This window comes from Alexandromys fortis, unplaced genomic scaffold, assembly GCF_014885135.2.
Source record: "Alexandromys fortis isolate MF-2015 unplaced genomic scaffold, M_Fortis_MF-2015_v1.1 scaffold_36, whole genome shotgun sequence".
Classification (NCBI taxonomy): Eukaryota; Metazoa; Chordata; class Mammalia; order Rodentia; family Cricetidae; genus Alexandromys; species Alexandromys fortis.
Window position 1 is genome coordinate 8,843,184 of NW_026067915.1, and position 18,952 is coordinate 8,862,135.

The 18,952-nt window shown below is 48.7% G+C and overlaps 2 protein-coding genes across 14 annotated transcripts in view; both read left to right on the top strand.

Moving 5' to 3' along the window:
* Positions 1–1,218: 1,218 nt before the first annotated feature.
* Positions 1,219–9,929, top strand: Cdhr4 (cadherin related family member 4). 10 transcript variants are annotated; one of them, XM_050139660.1, is made up of 19 exons: positions 1,219–1,307; positions 1,572–1,759; positions 1,862–2,024; positions 2,097–2,188; positions 3,687–3,797; positions 4,532–4,635; positions 4,822–4,958; positions 5,156–5,339; positions 5,438–5,591; positions 5,809–5,902; positions 6,169–6,372; positions 6,453–6,592; positions 7,003–7,153; positions 7,239–7,459; positions 7,678–7,820; positions 8,632–8,688; positions 8,790–8,853; positions 9,013–9,043; positions 9,530–9,929. In XM_050139660.1, exons 1-19 carry the CDS (start codon positions 1,259–1,261, stop codon positions 9,583–9,585), a joined length of 2,343 nt encoding a protein of 780 aa, XP_049995617.1. In that variant the 5' UTR covers positions 1,219–1,258; the 3' UTR covers positions 9,586–9,929. The 10 variants fall into 10 exon arrangements, 8 of the variants coding, with proteins under 8 accessions (XP_049995617.1, XP_049995618.1, XP_049995615.1 ...); XM_050139661.1 differs by having other exon boundaries at positions 9,016–9,043; XR_007591232.1 differs by lacking the exon at positions 7,239–7,459 and having other exon boundaries at positions 9,530–9,655.
* Positions 9,930–12,710: 2,781 nt separating this feature from the next.
* The window catches only part of Ip6k1 (inositol hexakisphosphate kinase 1), a 41,497-nt gene continuing 35,255 nt past the window's right edge, over positions 12,711–18,952 (top strand). For all 4 annotated transcript variants that reach the window (XM_050139267.1, XM_050139266.1, XM_050139268.1 and 1 more), the window contains exon 1: positions 12,711–12,905. The gene's annotated coding sequence lies outside the window, so the exon portion shown is untranslated. The remainder of the gene's footprint in view (positions 12,906–18,952) is intronic.

An 18,952-nucleotide genomic window follows, 5' to 3' on the forward strand; every position in this document is an offset into this window, starting at 1 on the left:
GGGGGGGGGCTGGAGAGATGACTCAGAGGTTAAGACCACTAATTGCTCTTCCAGAGGTCCTGAGTTCAATTCCCAGCAACCACATGGTGGCTCACAACCATCTGGACCTGCACGAATACATGGAGGAAGACCCCTGTACACATAATTAATAAATAAATCTTTAAAAAAGAAACCCAAAAAATAAAAACTAAGGTAAAGAAGTACTAAAAAATTAAATTGGTAAAAGAATATTAGTGGTCATTGAGGTTCCTGCCAACGACAGTTTTGCGGAGAGAGGGACGAGCCTACTCATGTGGCTAGAATAAAGAAAATCTAGAAAAAGTCTAGAGAGAGCAGGAGGAGAAAAGTTGAAAAAATGCTAAATGTTGGTGAAGACCTGTAATTCCTGCACAAGAAGTGGGAGGGCAGGAGAAGAATTAATTTGAGACCACTCTGGACTACACAGAGAAACCTTCTCTCAAAAAGTTTTTTTTATAATACGATAATAAACTGACAAATCTCAAAGATACTGGCTCAGTAAATCTTAAACTGCCAAGCTTTGAGCAGTTGCCTTTGCAGATCAGTACATAGCACATCTTCAGGCCCTCTCAGAAGCAGCCCTTTGTCCCCTCCAGCTGAAAGCTCCACAAGTAACTTTTCCCTCATGACAGGGTTTCTTTGTGTAGCCTTGGCTGTCCTGGACCTCACTCTGTACACCAGGCTGGCCTCGATCTCACAGAGATTTGCTTGCTGGGGTTAAAGGTGTGTGCTACCTTGCCTGGCTGTAACCATTATTACTTTTATTTCATCTACAAAGGATCCTTCTGTTTGTTGAAGTAGACGACTTTTGGGAGGTTTTCTTGGTGGCTGAGCTTAGGTTTTACAGGCAGATTGAGTTGTGATGGTGGGAGGGGGCAGCAGGAATGCAGACACTGGGGGGGGGGTGGCTGGTCTTGGGGCTAATTTTCCTGGGCACTGTACTTGCTCCGTCTCCAAGGACAATGTGACCAGTTTCACCATCTGTAGCTGACCCTCCCACCCTTGTATCCCCTTAGGGTTGGGGTAATGAATGGAAGAATTCACTGGAAACAGCGGAAGATGGGATTTTCCAGCCCCTCCTGGAGCCTGCCAGGGGTCCAAAGCTCTGTCTGCCGGGAGGGAGGAGGAGCTGCACTCTGGGAAGCCCGCCTGACAGCTATGTTCAGCTATGTTTAAGCAACTAACCTGGCAACAGAGTTAGCTTGACAAACAGCTCCCTCTGCCATTTCTTTAGGCTACCATGGTGCTGGTCAGGCTCCTGGCGCTTCTTTTTGCTTTACTTACCTCTGGTGAGGAGCAGGTGGATGGGTGGGGGGACTCCAGTTTCCCAGTGAATTTCTGATCTTTAGATAAGCTAATGGGGGGGGGGTCAGAGGCCGAGGGACCCCTGACCCTTGTTCCTTATCTTGACTGTTTCTTCAAGTTCTCTCTCTCCCTACCTGTAAAACGTCAGATGTGGGAGGCAGGAAGGACTTTGGTTGCTTGACCTCAAGATGTGGTCATGGCCTGAAGAAAAAGGTATTGCTATGTTTCTGTATGTGGCTTTCTCTTAGTCCTCCACAGCCTGCCCTGGTCCATAGATATCTCTGAGAGCCAAGGTCCTGGCACTGCCCTTCCATCTTTGCCCTTCAACTGTTCCTCCTACATGGCCACCTTAGAGTTACTCAGTGTGAAACCCCCCACCAGCTTCTTCAACAAACCCAGCCTGCACAGGAGTGATAAGGAAATCTACCTGGGAAAGGTAAGGTCATGGGTACCACTAGGGATTGTGAGGGCCAAAGGCAGAAGGTGTGTCCAGAGACAGAGCGCCTTGGCCCTGCATGTTGTTGCCACCCCACCACAGGTGACCTTGAGCCCCTCTGCTCGGCTGGATGCCCTTGCAGTGAACCGCTATGAACTTCAGTTGCAGTTCACATGTGGTAACTCTGTGTTGGCGGGACCACTCTTTGTTCATGTGCTGCGGGACTCTGGTCGTATCCGGTGTGCTGGTCCATTTGCCAGCCCAGGTGAGGCTCGGGGTGGCAGGGGAGAGGGAAGGCATGGCCTGGCAGAACCTCCCTGACTTCCTCTCTGGACAGCTGGGGAATTCATCTATGTGCCAGAGACAGTCACACCTGGGGCCGCGCTCTACACTGTGCTGCTGCCAGGCCTCAGAGTCCAGAGAGCCCAGGTAAGCTCAGCTCCCAGGGTGGTGAGTGACAGGGTGTGGGGGCAGTCACGGGGAGAGAGATCTCAGTTCGTGCCAGGCCAGGCATCGCCTCTAAGATCCCGAACCTCTGCATGATATGTGTTCTTGGAGAGGGTCCCTAAGGGCTGTCTACTCTCCCACTGCCAAGGGCAGTTTCCCACAGGGACCCAAATCTTCTGAGTTCTATGTGTTTTGTATTCCGCATGACCATTTTTTTAAAATCACTTTTGTAACTCTAGAAAGAACTGTGGGCTTTTCCCCATTTTTTTATTGTGAGTCTATGCACATGGGCATGTGTGAGCTTACACAAGCTGTGACACGCATGTGGAGTTTAGAGGACACCTTCTGGGTGTTGGTTCTCTACTTCCACCCTGTGGGCTCCCCAGGTCAAACTCAGGCTGTTCAGGCTTGGCAGCAAAGGCCTGAGTCAACCCTAATGTGGAAGATTTTAATGAGGCACAGGTGTGTGGCATTTGTTTCTGTTGCAGACTATGGCTTTAACTGTGTAAAGTGTGTTACCTTTGTTTCTGCTGTGTTTGTTTAATTTTCTAAAGATGTGCTGCAGCTGTTGCTGTTCCACCTTGCCTGCCTAAGGCACCTGGAATGGTTTAATAAAGAGCCGATAGCTAGTCAGGAGAAAGGCTAGGCGGGGCTGCCAGGGAGAGAGAGTAAATAAGAGACATCGAGGCTTGAGAGAGAAGGGAGGGACAAGAGGAGAGAATGAGGGACACTCCTGGAGCAAGAAGTCAGGCAGACACCAGCCAATCAGACACAGAGCAGCAGTGAAAGTAAGATATACCGAAGTGGGCTGGAGAGATGGCTCAGTGGTTAAGAGCACTGCCTGCCCTTCCAAAGGTCCTGAGTGCAGTTCTCAGCAACCACATGGTGGCTCACAACCATCCCTAATGAGGTCTGGTGCCCTCTTCCGGCCTGCAGGCATACATGCAAACAGAATACCGAGAATATTGTATACATATAAATAAATAGATTTTAAAAAAGATATACAGAAGTAAGAAAGGCAATAAGCCCCAATGCAAAACATAAAGGCAAATAGGTTAATTTATTAGAAAGAGCAAGCCAGAAAAAACAAAAAGAGCCAGAGAGCCAGAAGGCTGAGCATTCAAAACTAATAAGTCTTTGTATCATGATTTGGGAGCTGGTTGGTGACCCAAAAGAAAAATCCTAGTACACAACTCACAGGTTTTTGTTGTTGCTGTTTATTTTTGAGACACCCAGGGTCACAATAGTGAGATCCTGTCTAAAAGAGTTTTAAAAAAATCCTGAGGGTATTTGTTTATTTTAGCAGTAAGTCCTGAGGATTAGAACCAGGGATTGTAAGGGAAGGCAGAGGCCAAGGCTGGAGTAACCAGTGGCAGGATGTAGAACTGTCAGATATAAGCAGCAGCCTGCTGGCTTATGGAAGGATGTTGACAAGGGCACCGGGGATTGGAGAGGACCACTAATCTCTCTGTTCTGTTAGATGAATATTACGAGTGCCCAAGACCCTTCACTCTTCCCTGGGTCTTTTTCCATCGATGATCAGGGATTACTGCGGGCACCATCCCAGGGCCTCAGAGGCCAGGCTCCAAAGGTAAGCATGGCTTCGGACCTGAGGATAGATATGGATTGGGTACGACCACCATCTCTGGAAAGTTATTTGTCCTTGGCTACCTTGACTAATATGTTTGCTGCCCCCATGTGGACTGTCCCCTCAGCCTGGCTGTGTCCAGAAAGCAGAGATCTGTGGCTCTGGGACACCATGGGTCCTCTAACATACAGTGCAGTGTTTATGGCCATCAAACTTGGAGAGAAGACTCTGGGTAAAGTGGTTAGTGAGAAGGAAATTCCTTCTTTAAAGTGGTCATTTCTGCAGTTCCGTGGGTTCCATCCACAGCACCACAAAAGCAAACACCCTCTGCCTCTTAGTAACTGGCTCTTAGCAGTTCTGACCTAATTCACACTTTGACTCAGAAGACTTGGTGGCCCAGCCGGGCGGTGGTGGCGCACACTTTTAATCCCAGCACTTGGGAGGCAGAGGCAGGTGGATCTCTGTGAGTTCGAGACCAGCCTGGTCTACAAAAGCTAGTTCCAGGACAGGCTCCACAACCACAGAGAAACCCTGTCTCGAAAAACAAAACAAAACAAAACAAAACAAAAGACTTGGTGGCTCAGAATTATAGGGCTTTAGGGATACTTGTCAGCAGCGTGGTAAGTCATAGGTTCCTGTGGAGGTCTTGAGGACTGCCTATTTGAAGGGAGGACTAGGAGTGGATTTAGCAGTGGATACATAACATGGTTTCCTTCCTGTCATATGTGCACTGACAGACCTTCCAGCTGCAGATTTTAGTGTCCGTAGGAAAAGGTCAAAGCTGCAATGGGATGTTGACAGTAAAGGTGTTGCCTGTACCCTCCAGCCAAGTCTCCTTCCCGTAAGGCTTCCCTACCTTGGGAACTGTGGTGGATTCTGCATCTATCCCCAGGGAAAGAGCTGGGGTAGGCTGAAGGTGGCGGGAGCATTCTAGCTCCCATAGGAGGGGGAACCCTAGGGAGGGACCTGGGGACCCTGGTGGAGTGAGCAGGAGCAGTCAGGAACTAGGTTTGCACTTTTGGTTCAGACAGAAGGCCCAGAGTATCACCATCCTAGAGGATCTGGTCCCTGGGAGCAAGGTGGTTCAGGTCCAGGCTAGGGGACTCAACTTACTCTATGAAATCATCTCCCCACTACCCAGCCCACTCTTCTCCATTGGACAAGGTGAGGAAAGGAGAGGAATGGGTATTGGGATGTCTGTAGCTGGGAAAGGGTCGTGGTACAGAGATGATGCCTACCGGAAGAACTGGAGTTGAGAGCCCTGACCTTAGAGGAAGAGGCGGGAGTGGGTCTTGGGACAGTTGGTGGAGAGCGGGACTGAGCTGGGACAAGGGTGGAGCTTTGTTTCTAACACCCTCTAGCTGATGGGATAGTGCGGACTACTGCACCTCTGGATTTGGTCCGCGCTCAGGGCGCCTCGGTCACGAAACTGCAGGTGAGGGCCTTTGAGAGGCTCCAACCTTGGGTCAGTGCCGAGTTCGATCTCACGGTTAACGTGCGGGCGGTCAACCAGTGGTCCCCACGCTGCCATCCAGCGCTACTGGTGTGAGTACCTGGAAACCATGCCAGGGCTGGTTAGGGTGAGATCCCCTTGCTCACCATTGGTCCAGACTCATGTCTTGCTTCCTGCCCTCCGCTCCCAGGACTCAAATCCCAGAGACTGCACCCGTGGGTACTGTGCTGCACACGCTCACTTGTGTTGACCCAGACTCTGCTGGCGACCCCCTCAACTACCAGCTGCAGTTCCATAACCCTCCCCACTCTGCCAGCCTCCATCTTCGTGACAGAGTCCTTGAGGTACCCAGCACCTATTCCTAGATTCCCATGCAGACACGGTGGGTGGGCCAAGGTTTGTTGGCACTGAGACTATGGATGCGGGCTGGGAGGGACCATAGTTGTGAAGACAGCCTGAGTCTGGAAAACAGGGTCAAGGTAGGCTATGTAGGCTATAACTGGATTCCCTGGTTTGAGGCACTGTGACTCAAGCTCATCTTCCTCCGGTCCCCTTGGCCAGGTGAATACTACATTGGACTGTGACACTCCTGGGGCTTGCTTCCAGCATGCAGCTTCCATCTTGGTGTTCGATAATGGTCAGCCCCAGATGACCAGTGAGTGTCCATACTTAGGCCTGAACACTCAGGACAGGGCTATTTTGTCCACCCCTTTCAACTCCCCAGATATGGACAGCTTTCTTCCCTCAAAAACTAGGTTAGGGTAGTCTCAGTCTAAGACCCCTAGGATGTGTTTCTTAAGAACCCCGTCACCATTCCCCAGAAAACCCTCCCCCCAATATAGGGCCATGTTTGCTTATTAAGAACCCTAGGGCAGGTCTGGGTACCTTGGCCCAGCTCCTTAATTGCCAAATGGTCTCCAGCGGAGGTTCCAGTCCTGGTGATGGTAACACCTGTCAACGAGTTCTCCCCAGCTTGTGCTCCACGCACGTTCCGGGTTCGGGAGGATGCAGGGCCCCACACTCTGCTGGGCTCCATAGTGGGCATGGATATGGATTACCCTGGTAACAGCCTTGAGTACTACATCTCTGGCGGACCCTCCACTTTTGCTGTGGATCGTCTCAGTGGTACTTAAACCCCAGGGCTGGGAGGAAGGGAGGGGGCCAGACTTGACTCTGCAGGCTAAGGCTGTGACCATCCCTTCTAGGAGAGCTTCACCTCCTGGGGCCTTTGGACTATGAGCAGCAGAGGCTGTACAGGATCAGTATTCTGCTGATGGATCACAGCCAAGACTGGGACCTCAACCGCCGTCGCTCAGGTTCATGTGCTGTAACCATTGAGGTTGAGGTAATTGACCTCCGGGGCCCGGGAAAGACACACTTCCTTCTGGCTTTTTGCCTTTCCATGCAAATGTCTCAGTTTCATATATAGGCCGCTCGAGAGGAGGGGCTCACTGTGGAAAACATTACCACCTAGGTTCAGTGGTTTGTTTGTTTGTTTGTTTGTTTTGTTTTGTTTTTTGTTTTTTGAGACAGGGTTTCTCTGTGGCTTTGGTGCCTGTCCTGGCACTAGCTCTGTAGACCAGGCTGGCCTCGAACTCACAGAGATCCTCCTGCCTCTGCCTCCCGAGTGCTGGGATTAAAGGCATGCGCCACCACCGCCCGGCATGGTTCAGTGTTTTTAAAGGAAGCTGAAGGGCTAGCCTGGGAGTCTGAGGAATGGGCGTAGTCACCCCTAATGTGGTGGCCTTTCTCCAGGATGTGAATGACCATGCCCCCGAGTGTGAGCCTCCATTTCAGGAACTGACTCTCTACACTTCCCTGGGTCGTAGCATGGAGGTGACCAAGGTGTCATGCCGGATTCCTCAGGAGCCACAGCGCTCGGCACTCTCCTACAGCATCGTGGGAGGTGAGAATCTGTGGGGGCCACCAGGCTGTTCGTGAGGGCCAGGCTATGGTAGTGATACCGTCTTCCCCTGCTACTCTGCTTTCAGGGAATAGCCAGAGCCGCTTTAGACTGCAGGGGACCATCCTGCTGCACAATGACACTGTATTGAGGCCACCATGGCCAGAGCAGCCCGGCACCTATGAGCTACTGATCCGTGTGGCTGATGTGGGCCCTTCCAGCCCCCACCTCAGCACCACAGCCACCATCATTGTGCATCTAGTTCCTTGGAGGGCCAGCACAGTGGCCACCAGCACCCACAGAAGCACAGTGAGGGGGTTCTCAGGCCCTTGGGGAATTGGGAGAGAGGACCTTGAAGGGTGAAGACACCTATTTTTTTTTATTAAAGATGGAATTATGAGAGAAGACATTTTGTAGAAAACTGCTGGGTGGAAAAAAAAAAACCAGGGTGTGAGGCGACTCAATTTGTAGAGACTTTGAAAGCTGGACTGTCAATAGCAGTGGTGACTCTGTGGCCCTCCTTCCAGATGTCCTCAACAATGACACCCCTGATTGTGACAGAGGTAGAGGCTTTCTGGAAGCCAGAGCCTTGGTTTGTGGTAGTGCTGACAGCAACTGGTGCAGTTTTCCTCCTGGCTCTGGGCTGGCTCCTCAGCAGGATCCTCCGGGGGTATGTTTCTATCTCTGTGCTTCCTGCCTCCCAGCCTACACACACACACACACACACACACACACACATACACACACTGGCCGGAATAGGTGGTTGTACTCACTATTTGATGGCACTGCCAACATTGGTGGGCAAACATTGAGGAGGGCTGCTGTGGTCTCTCCAGAAGTATTCAGACTTAGAGACAATGGAAGTGGTCTGGTCTCCATCATTGATGGAGTCCAGTCTTGGAACTAGATGGGCATAGACAGCTCAGAGCTTGAAATTTACCCATTCTCAACATCTGTTTTCTACCTGATATCTGCCCTGCTTCTGTGAATTGACTCCTCTGAGTCTAGGGGTAGGACAGACAACAGTGTGGGCATCTCACGCAGGCACTGGATGTTTCTTTCTTTCTTTCTTTCTTTCTTTCTTTCTTTCTTTCTTTCTTTCTTTCCTTCCTTCCTTCCTTCCTTCCTTCTTTCCTTCTTTCTTTCTTTCTTTCTTTCTTTCTTTCTTTCTTTCTTTCTTTCTTTCTTTCCTTCCTTCCTTCCTTCCTTCCTTCCTTCCTTCCTTCTTTCTTTCTTTCTTTCTTTCTTTCTTTCTTTCTATTTTTTTTTTTTTTGATTTTCGAGACAGGGTTTCTCTGTAGCTTTTTGGTTCCTGTCCTGGAACTAGCTCTTGTAGACCAGGCTGGCCTCGAACTCACAGAGATCCGCCTACCTCTGCCTCCCAAGTGCTGGGATTAAAGGCTTGCGCCACCGCCGCCTGGCGCACTGGCTGTTTCTAATATAAATGGGCAGGCCTGCTACTTTCACTGTTTGCCTTTTAGGTTTGCCCAGTCACTAAAGGCTCCGAACAAACCAGCCAGAGCTCTGCTGCTAAACAGGTCAGTCTCCTTTTCTTACCTCTAGGCCTTGGGAACCCATCTCCCAAACTTAGGCTGGAACCCAGACTCTTACCTTGTACTTCTACTCCGATTTGCCCTAGCATCCAGGGAAATGAAGGCTCCACTGGGAGGCTCATGGAGGCATCAAGAACGGAGATGTCTCAGGTACCCAGAACTCCCATGAGTCTGGTATAAGCCGAGGGCACTGAGGCTGCTTTAGGGTTCTCCCTAGCCCTGAGAAGCCTGACCTTACTGCCTGTGAGTGGCCTTCCTCCTGCTCCCTGTGGGCAAGGTTCAATCACTGTGCCCTTCTATTCTTTTCAGCAGCATTTTGATGGCAGAGCACACGATGTCCGTAAGTCTCAACTTTTTATACCTATTCTCTCCCTGGACCCTCTCCCTTTCCCAGAATTTTCTCTTCCCTTTAACCATCTCCATTTTTACTGCTGCCACTAAGCAGCCACCATTGACATCTTCACCGACTGAGCTCTTCTCTCTTACCCCAACTTACCCTCTGTCACCCCCTCAGTCTCAATCAACTTTCGTCGAGCACCGATGGGGTCAGTGACAACTCAGACCTTGTCTTGTTCCAGCTCACAGCGGGAGGGACGGTGGTCAGGGGAAAGCTCCCTAGATATTCCAGTTTCACCAGTATAGTTGTAGCACAGTCACCTGACATTGCTTCTGAAGGGGATCTGGTATCCACTGGCTTTCTGTTCATTTGAGTTGAACCTCGGGGTTCTTTGTTGAGAAGGGAAGGAGGGAGATAGATAGGTTGGATCCCTGGGGAAGGGGCCAGCAGTCCCATCTCCCCTCCTCTCTCCTGCTCCTCTTGGTTCAGGCACAGGGAGAGATTACCTGTTCAGCATGCGCTCCGGAGCCCGGCGTTGGCTCTGAGGCCAAGCAGCTGTGTCACTGTTTGTGGACTTCCCTTTTCACATGATCATAGCCTGCATTTGCAAGTTGATTTAGCAATAAAGATTACAAACAGAACACTACCCACCTTGTAATCTTTGTGTGGGAGAAGCTCTGAGGTCTGTTGTCTTGTTCTTACTTGGAGAAAGTGCCACCTCCTTGTGGGCACCCTATGGAACAGAAGATTCCTTCTCTTTGAAGAAGCGTTGTCTGATGCTCTAACAGTGACTGACACTTTGTTAGTGACTGACAGGCCTCCAGTTGTCTTCTCAGAGATTTGCTTTTTGTTTATTTATTTTTTGAGAGGGTCTCACTGTGTTACCCTGGTTGGCCTGGAACTGTGGATCAGACTGGCTTCAAACTCACAAGTCCCACCTTTTGCCTCCTCAGTGCTGGGATTAAAGTTGTGTACCATCATACCCAGCAAGACTTGGTGTTTTGTTTTTGGGTTTTTTTTTTTTGAGACATGATTTCTCTGTGTAACAGTCCTGGGTGTCCTGGAACTTTTTTGTAAACCAGGCTGGCCTCAAACTCAGAGACCTATCTGCCTCTGCCTCCCAAGTGCTTGGATTAAAAGCAAGTGTCACCACCACCAAGCAAACTAGGGAGACAGTGTCCTCCTATATAACCTTGGCTATCCTGAAACTCACTTGTAGACCAGTCTGGCCTTGAGCTCACAGAGATCTGCCTGTCTCTATCAAGAGCTGAAATTAAAGGCATATACCACCATGCCAGGCAAAAATTTAAAGACATGGTTTACTTTTGTAGTTCAAACAGGCTTTGACCTTGCATGCCTGACTCAGTCTTGTGAGTGTTTGGAATATAGTCACATGGGTGCCTTGACACTAGTACATATATGTCCGTGCACATGGCAACCAGAGGACAGCCTAAGATATCACCGCCATCGCCACCCTCCCACCCCCCTTAAGACAGGTATCTCACTGACCTGAAACATTCGCCAAGGCCAGGCTGACTGACCAGTGAGTCCTACCTAGACTCTTTTCCCTTTCCCAGCACTGGGATTACACGTGAGCATCGCCATGCTTAGTTTTTACTTTACTTTTTAAATATACTGTAGATTCTCTTCAGCTGTTGGTTTTTGGGAGTCGCACCAGCCCTCATGGGCAGCTTGTCAATGTTATGTAGAGGTTTTATCAGGAAGGATCTGGAATTTCTGCATAAAGTAAAGGGGTGGGAAGGATGTGGGAATCTGTGCTTAGCTGGTCATGGAGGGGTTGAGGAAAGCCTCTTTCCGGTGGTGATGCCACGGTTTCATGTTTGCCCTCTTTCCTTATTAGCTCTTTCTGTGCTAGTCTAGGTTGTTGCTCATAGCCAGGGGCTTTATAGCAGCCTGCAGAACAGATTTTACTGTGCGCAATGCTGACCCCATGCCCAACCTAACACCATGTTTGTCTCCAAGAGTACCTGCTGTATGAGTAGAGGCTACACTTTATTACTTCAAGTAATCTCACTCTTCCTCTCTTGTCAATACTGTGGGACTGAACTCTACTTGAGAATTGGACAATCTCCATCCTGGGGCCAGTTATTGTACCCTAGGCCAGGAAGAGTATGAATGCCCTCTGGAAAAAGCACTCCTCTGGTCTGGTCTTAGAGACAGGGTCTCATAATGGCAGCCCTAGGCTGGCCTGGAACTCACTATTTAGACCAGGCTATCCTTAAATCCAGAGACTGGCTTGCCTCTGCCCCCTGAGAGATTGAAGGTGGTGTGTACTACCATGCCCTGCCCAAAAAACTCTAAAAATTATATGTGTGTCTGTGTCAATACATGTCATATGGGTGCTGGTGTCCATGATGGCCAGAAGAGGGTGTTTGGTCTCATGAAACTGGATTTATAGCCTGCTGTGAGCTGCCTGATGTGGGCGGGTTTTCTGGACATGGTTTACTTTTCATAATGGTGTTTCCATCAAAGCAAGAACGTTAGAGGCGCCAGGTGACGGTGGCACACACCTTTAATCCCAGCACTTGGGAGGCAGAGGCAGGTGATCTCTATGAGTTCGAGACTAGCCTGGTCTACAAGAGCTAGTTTAAAACAAACAAACAAACAAAAACAAAAAAACAAACAACAACAAAAAAAGAACGTTAGAGGCTTCAGGTTCAGCAGCCTGAGAGTGGCTACTGGGGTGGGGGGTTGGGGGTGGGGTTCCTGAGTACTTGGCTTATTCTAAGAGCTTACTAAATTTTCCTCTTGTTCATTCTCACTTTATAGACAGGGCAATCAAGTTCCAGAGAAGCTAAAGCTCAACGTTTTAGCGTTAACTCTGGGGGACCATGCGCTGTGGTACCCTTGGTATCCTAACCTTGAAGCTAAGTCCAGAGTTAGGGGCCTACTATGGGGAACAAGGGATGGCCATCTTCATGGGACTCATAGTTTGCCTTGGAGACAGGTCATGATAGCCAAGAGCAAAAGATACAGTCACAGGAACTTAGCGGATGCTCTGGGGCAAAGAACGGTAACCACTACGTGCTGAGGCTTGGGCTGGGCGCATATTTAACTCTATGCAAAATAAACCGGGGAAAGGGGAAGTCAGAAACTGAGAAGGTTGCCCAGAAGGCTGTGGCTGGGAGATGCTTAGAAGACACTCGGTAACTCTGGAGCTAGAAGAGGTGAAGGACTCGTCACCAGCACTTCCTAAGGCTGTGTGACCTTGGCCCAGCCTCTCTTCTGCGCCTCAGTTTCCTCACCAGTGAACTGGGATAGATCCCAACCACAGAGGCAGGCGGCAAAGCAAATACCGTACAGTTGACATTCCCTAAATGTGTGCGAGAGGTATGATAAATGCTGCCAGCTCAAAACCGAGAGGGTTGCGCAGGTGAGAAAACCAAGGGCGCTGTAGTCTTCCCAGTCACTAACACAAGCTCCACCGCCAGCAAATGAGAACGGCGCGCACGCGTCAATTCAAGCCGTCACAGTCACGTGTCCCAGGCATTCTGCACGAGAGGCACACTCTGACAGACGGGACAGTTAACGAATTAGCGGGAAGAGCTCCTCTAGGCATCGGGAGGAGAGGCTGTTGATTGGAGAGAACCTCAGTCAGGGGCGGGTTCTTTGCTGTCCTTGGTTACTATGACGCCCGGCCCCCGCCCCCTCGGCTGGCCGCCATCTTGTTGTTGATCCGTACCCAGTGGGCAGCGCCAGGAGCTGGACCGAGCGGCCGGTGCGGGGCCGCTGCTGCGGGGCTCAGCCACCTGCGCTGCCTGCCAGGGGGCGGGCCGAAACCTGGAGGCCCGGGGGGCCCAGCTCCCGTGGGGAGCCTTGGGCGCCCGCTGCCCGGGTCGGGCCGGTGAGTGACAGGAGTCGGGCCAAAAGACCCGCCCGACACCCACAGCTAGGGTGGCGGCGGGCGCGGGGTTGTCGCTGGCGCGCGTAGGGCAGGGTCGGGACTTAGGCCGAGCATCACTGGGACATCATTCTGGCGTCCTGGTTGGCCTTCTGCCTAGCCTCCCAGATGCTGGCACGGAGGCTGAGAGGGCAGCCCGGGTGGAGGTCGGAGAGCCCTGTGCCCTAGGACCAGCCGGCGGGATAGCGGGAAACCTGCCTTTCTGTCCAAATCCCTGGGTGCCCTGACCCGGAGTGCTGAGACGTGGTCACTGCCCGCTTATTCTCCCGGCCATAACGTTCCTCCAAACCAGTGATACACGTATGTCGCTCTTAGATATCACACTCTTGGCGAGTAATTTTCTCAGGCCGCTTGAGACTAAGATGAGAAGAAACAGGCCTAAAATGTCTTATAAGCCAGGAAGGGTGGTTATCAGGGCCCTGCGTTTTTGGTAGGGCGATGATCATCCGCCTGTCTTTTTCCATGGAGACCCCTCGGAACCTTCCGTGCTCTTCCGGACTCACTGTTGACTGCTTCGTAAAGAACCTGGGTTTTTTTTTTTTTTTTTTTAATGTCCATAATGGCTGAGTTTTATTTGGTTGTATAAGTTCTTTGGTGCTTGACCACTACTCTTTTTGGAATGTATGTTTTAGGACAAGGATGGTGATGATTTGATTAATTTTGTTTCCGAAAGCTACAGCCCGTTAGGAAATGTAGGAGTATGTTAGGACTATTAAAAATGTTTTTGTTGTGGATGGTCTTGAATGGTCCCATTAACTTTTAACAGAACTGAAACCAGGTATGCACTCGACTGAGGCAGGAGGATTACTAATGGGTTGCAGGCCAACCGGAGCTACATAGCAAGACTCTGTCTCCAAACAAAAGCCGTGCACAGTGTTGTTGCTGGATGAAAACAGCCTGTCAGGCCTGTTTCTTAGGATGGAGGTGGGGCTGGCCATCCCCAGAAGAGTCTGCGGCTCTAGAAAGGGTCCTGGCTGTCCTAAAACACATTTTTACCCAGGGTCCCTTAGTTCCTCCACACAGGTGTCTTGTGTGTTGCCATATGAAACCTATAAGAGATGATTAAGGAGGCCAAGCAATGTTTAATTTTGAAGGAAACCAGCCCCCTGGTCTGCAGGTGTCTTTGAAGAGCCAGGGCTAAATGAAGCCGGGCAGGTGGCTGGTTGTAGCTGTTTGCTGATGTATGCTTGTGAGAAGAGAGAGGTTGAGTAGTATTGTTTATTTCATTGCCCTTCCACAGGGCTGCTTTTTGAATGATGCATAAAATTTTGGCTTTGGTGAAATAAAGTTTCTTGGGTAGTTATTAAAGGAGGAGATACTAAAATATTCGCTTCTCAAAATTGCCCCCTCAGCTAATAAAATCAATTTTTATTTATTTATTTATTTATGGGAATTAAATCAACCACAGGGTTAAATTTTTGCTGTTTCTGCTAAAATAGCTTGGCCTAAGTTAGATTCTTATCTCATTTTGGGTATTGGATCTCTTAGTGATATAGAAGAAGACTATTAATCAAGTTGTCAGCATTGACTTCTACATACAATCTCAGGGAGCTCAATCCATTAAAGTCTCTTTGGTCCAACCCTGTGTTAGGACTGCTGTACCAAGGAAATTAGAATACACATGAACTTTTATTATCTTTGTTTAATATTTGTTTTATGTTTTGTTTACTGGTTCATGATTATTTACAAATAGGGTATGATGCTTGATTCAACAGTTACCCTACGACAATAGCATTATTTCTGTGCTGGGTATTTTAAATGCTGCCTCAGACCATTGTTAGATAGTGGGTCCTTTGGCTTCTGTCTTTGCATTGTTCGTTTGTAAACTTCAGCACTCTAGGTTTTGAGATTGGGTTCCTTGTCTATCTCAGGCTGTCTCCTCAGGGTGCAGGGCCTTCAAGTGATGTACACCTGGCTTTGCACTTTTCTTTTTTCTTCTTCTTCTTGAAATGATTTCTCTTAACATAGCCCATGCTGTCCCGGAACTCACTATTTAGACCAGGATGGCCTCAAAAATCCCAGAGATTGGCCAGGTGATGGTGGCGCACGCCTTTAATCCCAGCACTTGGGAGGCAGAGGCAGGCGGATCTCTGTGAGTTCGAGACCAGCCTGGTCTACAGAGCTAGTTCCAGGACAGGCTCCAAAGCCACAGAGAAACCCTGTCTCGAAAAAACAAAAAAAAAAAAGAATAAAAAAAAAATCCCAGAGATTCACGTTCCTCTAGGATTAAAGGCATGGGCTGGTTTAGCACTTTTAAACTATTAAGAACAGCTAGTGGTGTTCTTAATAACACAGATGGTGGTTATTCTACACTAGCCAGAAATTTACCCAGCACAGTAGGCAGAGGCAGGCAGATTTCTGAGTTGGAGGCCAACCTGGTTCTCAATTGAATTCCAAGACAGCCAGGGAGGGCTACACAGAGAAGCCTTGTGTTGATTTGGTGGGGGTTAGGGGCAGGATTATAAGAAACAGGATTAAAGGTTGAGATCTGATGTTCTAATATGGCATCCATAGTGTTGCTGCCCAGCCAGCCCCGGCCCACCTCCTCAGGTTTTATTCGTCATCCACTAACTAAACAGCTTGCTCAGCATTCCATATGTATTTTGCTTGCTGAATCCCATGACCTTTGTCCGTTTAGGATTCTGTTCCTTTTCCTTCATTGCTTATCTCCAGAGTCCAGTTCAAGTCCTCCCTAGCTTTATAAAACCTCTCAAACATTTTCAGTTTCTGGAACATGTTCCATTCTCTTTGTACTGTAAAAGCATTGCAACCCTTAAACAACAGAATAGGATTTGCTCTGGTTTTAGGCTTTTTGTTTTTTGCTTTGTGTGTGTGTGTGTGTGTGTGTGTGTGTGCACTTGCATTGTGATTGTGTGCATATACGTGTCAAAGAGTGTGTACAAGTCAGAGGGCAACCTTCTCTCCTTTTACCATGGGTTTCAGGGATCCAACTTAGTTGTCATCTTAGTGTGGCAGAACCCTTATCCCCTGTGCCATTTTGCTAACCCTGTTTCGTTTTTTTGAAACAGACTTATTACTGTGTATAGCCTAGGCAAGTCACCAGCTTGTTTTGTAATCAATCCAGGTTGACATCTAACTCTTGATCTTATTTCTCCAGCCACTTCAGTGCTAGGATTATAGCTGTGCACTAAGTGCTAGGATTATTGCTGGCACAACCACAGCTGGTTTGATATTTGCTTTATTCACTTTATATGGATGTTTGTCTAAGTGTATGTTTGTGCACCACATGCAAGTCTGGTATCCACAGAGGTCAGAGGGGGCATTGGCTCTGCTGCAACTGCAGTTACAATTGAAAGCTACTGTATGGATGCTGAGAATTGAACTTGGGTCCTCTGGAAGAGCCATCTCTCCAGCCCATAATTGCCTTTTTAAAAATAAGTTTTGTCCAGGAGTTCATGGTACATGCCTTTAATCCCCGAATTTGGGAGGCAGAGTCAGGTGGATCTTTGTTAATTTGAGGCCAGTGTGGTGTACAGAGTGAGTTCCAGGACAGCCAGGACTACACGGAGAAAAAACCCTGTCTCGGAAAACAAACAAGCAAAAAAAAAAAAAAAAAAAAAAAAGGCAAAAAAAACCTTGGAGCCAGGTATAGTAGCAGCCCTGTAGTCCAAGTATTTAGGATGCTTAGGCAGAGGCACCAAACACACACATGGTACACATACAGGCAAAATACAGTATAAAAACTTGAAAAAAGAAAAAAATAATTTTTTTCATGTAGTGGCACAGGTTTGTAATCCCAGTGCCGGGGAGGTGGAGAGAGGCAGATCCTGTAGTTCAGTAGTTGGCCAGTCTAGTGGATAAATGCAAGCCCCAGGCACCAGTGCGAGTCCCTGTCTCAAAAAACAAAGGGGCCAGAGAAATGGCTCAGTGGTTAATAAGAGTGTTTGTTAGGAAACATGAAGGGTGTGAGTTTGTTCCCATAGGGAGGATCATTGGGGCTTGCTGACTGCCTATCTGAAAGACATTAGCTCTAGGTTTAATGAGAGACCCTGCCTCAAAGGAACAAGACAGACACAGGTGCCCTTCTTTGGACTATTCAGTGTGTACATGGCAGACTCACAGGCACAACATACACCACAGAAGAAGGTGGGAGACTTGTAGCGAGTGTCTACTGCGTATGTGCAGCCCCCCACACCCACCCAAAACCAGTTCTGGGGGAAACTTGGTGGAGTGCCTGTCTTGTGCACCTACATGACAGATCAGCATCTACCTGTATACAACTTCAGTCTCAGGAGATAGATCTGACCCCCTCTTTTGTCTTATTCTAGCCTCTGAGGTCACTACGTACATGTGATGCACAGACATTCAGACAAAACACCCATACACAGTCAAAAAAAAGGCCCCTAGTTTCAGTTACACCCCCCCCCCCATTACCACACACACACACACAAATGTTTCTTTTACTGGGACAATAACTTTTCTGGCAGGGACACCTTTTCTTTGTCTTTTTGCACTTGAATTTGGATGAGAAGAACCAAATGTTTATAAAGGTGTACTAAATTTGTCTGAGTTGGAAATGGAATATAATTACACAGGGAAATGAAAGGGAGTGGACAGTAGAGATGGGAACTTGGTCATGGATCGCCACCTCTTGCCATACCTGAAGTGCTTGCACATAGTGACTCCAGTGCTCCAGCCTCAGTGCTTCAGAACTAAGGTCTGGAGAGGGTGGGGGAAGTGGCCTGTTTCAGGAGGGCCTGTGTGGTCCACTCCCTTCCTGGCTAATGCCAGTGTTGGCTCTTAGAAAGTGTGTTAGGTGAGCATCCTGGTGTGGATAGTCCTAGACCTCTTCTTGGCTTAGGACTTCCTCTTCCCAGCTTTTGCTTGACACTAGTAACAGTGACAGGCAGAGCTGGGGGAAGGCGTTCATGGTGCTCTCTCTTTCTCTCTCTGTCTCTCTGTTTCTCTGTCTGTCTCTCTCTCTCTGACTTGGAGCAAGAACACAGTTAGGTATTTTGTATGTGTGTGGCATTATACTGCTATTGTAGGTTTATTTCTATTTTATTTTGAGACAAATCTTAACTTCAGTACAGAATGGCCTGAAAATCCCCATGTAGCCCATGCTGCTGTGCTAACTTTTTTTTTTTTTTTTTTTAGACACGGTTTCTCTGTGGTTTTGGAGCCTGTCCTGGAACTAGCTCTTGTAGACCAGGCTGGTCTCGAACTCACAGAGATCCGCCTGCCTCTGCCTCCCGAGTGCTGGGATTAAAGGTGTGCGCCACCACCGCCCCAGCTGCTGTGCTAACTTCACTCTCAGTCATCCTCCTGCTTTAGGCCCCCAAGGTGAGCCTTAGAGGAATGAGCCACTATATTCAGCACATAGACATCTCAACCCCTCTTTTATTTTCTTCTTTTAGACAGGTTATCAATGTGTAGCCCTGGCTGACCTGGAACTACTATGTAGACCAGGTTGGGCTCCAACTCATAAGAGTTCTTTCTGCCTTCTGGCTCCCAGGTGCTGGGATTAAAGGAGTGTACCACCATACTGACAGTATGTACACATTTGGTTTTTTGTTTGGTTTGGTTTTTCGAGACAGGGTTTCTCTGTAGATATGGAGCCTATCCTGGAGCTCACTCTGTAGACCAGGCTAGCCTTGAACTCACAGAGATTTGCCTGCCCCTGCCTCCTGAGTGCTGGGTTTAAAGGTGTGCACCACCACCACCTGGCTCTTTTTTTTTAAAAGACTTAATTTGTGTGTATGTATGTATGTATGTAGATGGCCATGGAGGTCAGAAGTGAAGGGCATTGAATCCTATGGAGCTGGAGTTTAGTCATTTGTGAGCCAGCTGATGTGGTTGCTGGGCCCTGAACTCATGTTTTCTATAGAACAGAAAGCACTCTTAATTGCTGATCCATGTCTCTAACCCCTAGATTAAGGTTCTTATATTTGCTGCTACCATAGAGGACTGGTAAACCACCACATGACCACACGGGGGAGAGAGAGAAGAGAAGAGAGGATAGGCTTCTG

Bases quoted from the DNA above. Each gene is read 5' to 3' on its own strand.
- Cdhr4 (XM_050139658.1), top strand. From the start codon at position 1,259: ATGGTGCTGGTCAGGCTCCTGGCGCTTCTTTTTGCTTTACTTACCTCT. The intron at 5,340-5,437 runs GTGAGTACCTGG...CTCCGCTCCCAG, and splicing joins TGCCATCCAGCGCTACTGGT to GACTCAAATCCCAGAGACTG. The intron at 5,592-5,808 runs GTACCCAGCACC...CCCCTTGGCCAG, and splicing joins TTCGTGACAGAGTCCTTGAG to GTGAATACTACATTGGACTG.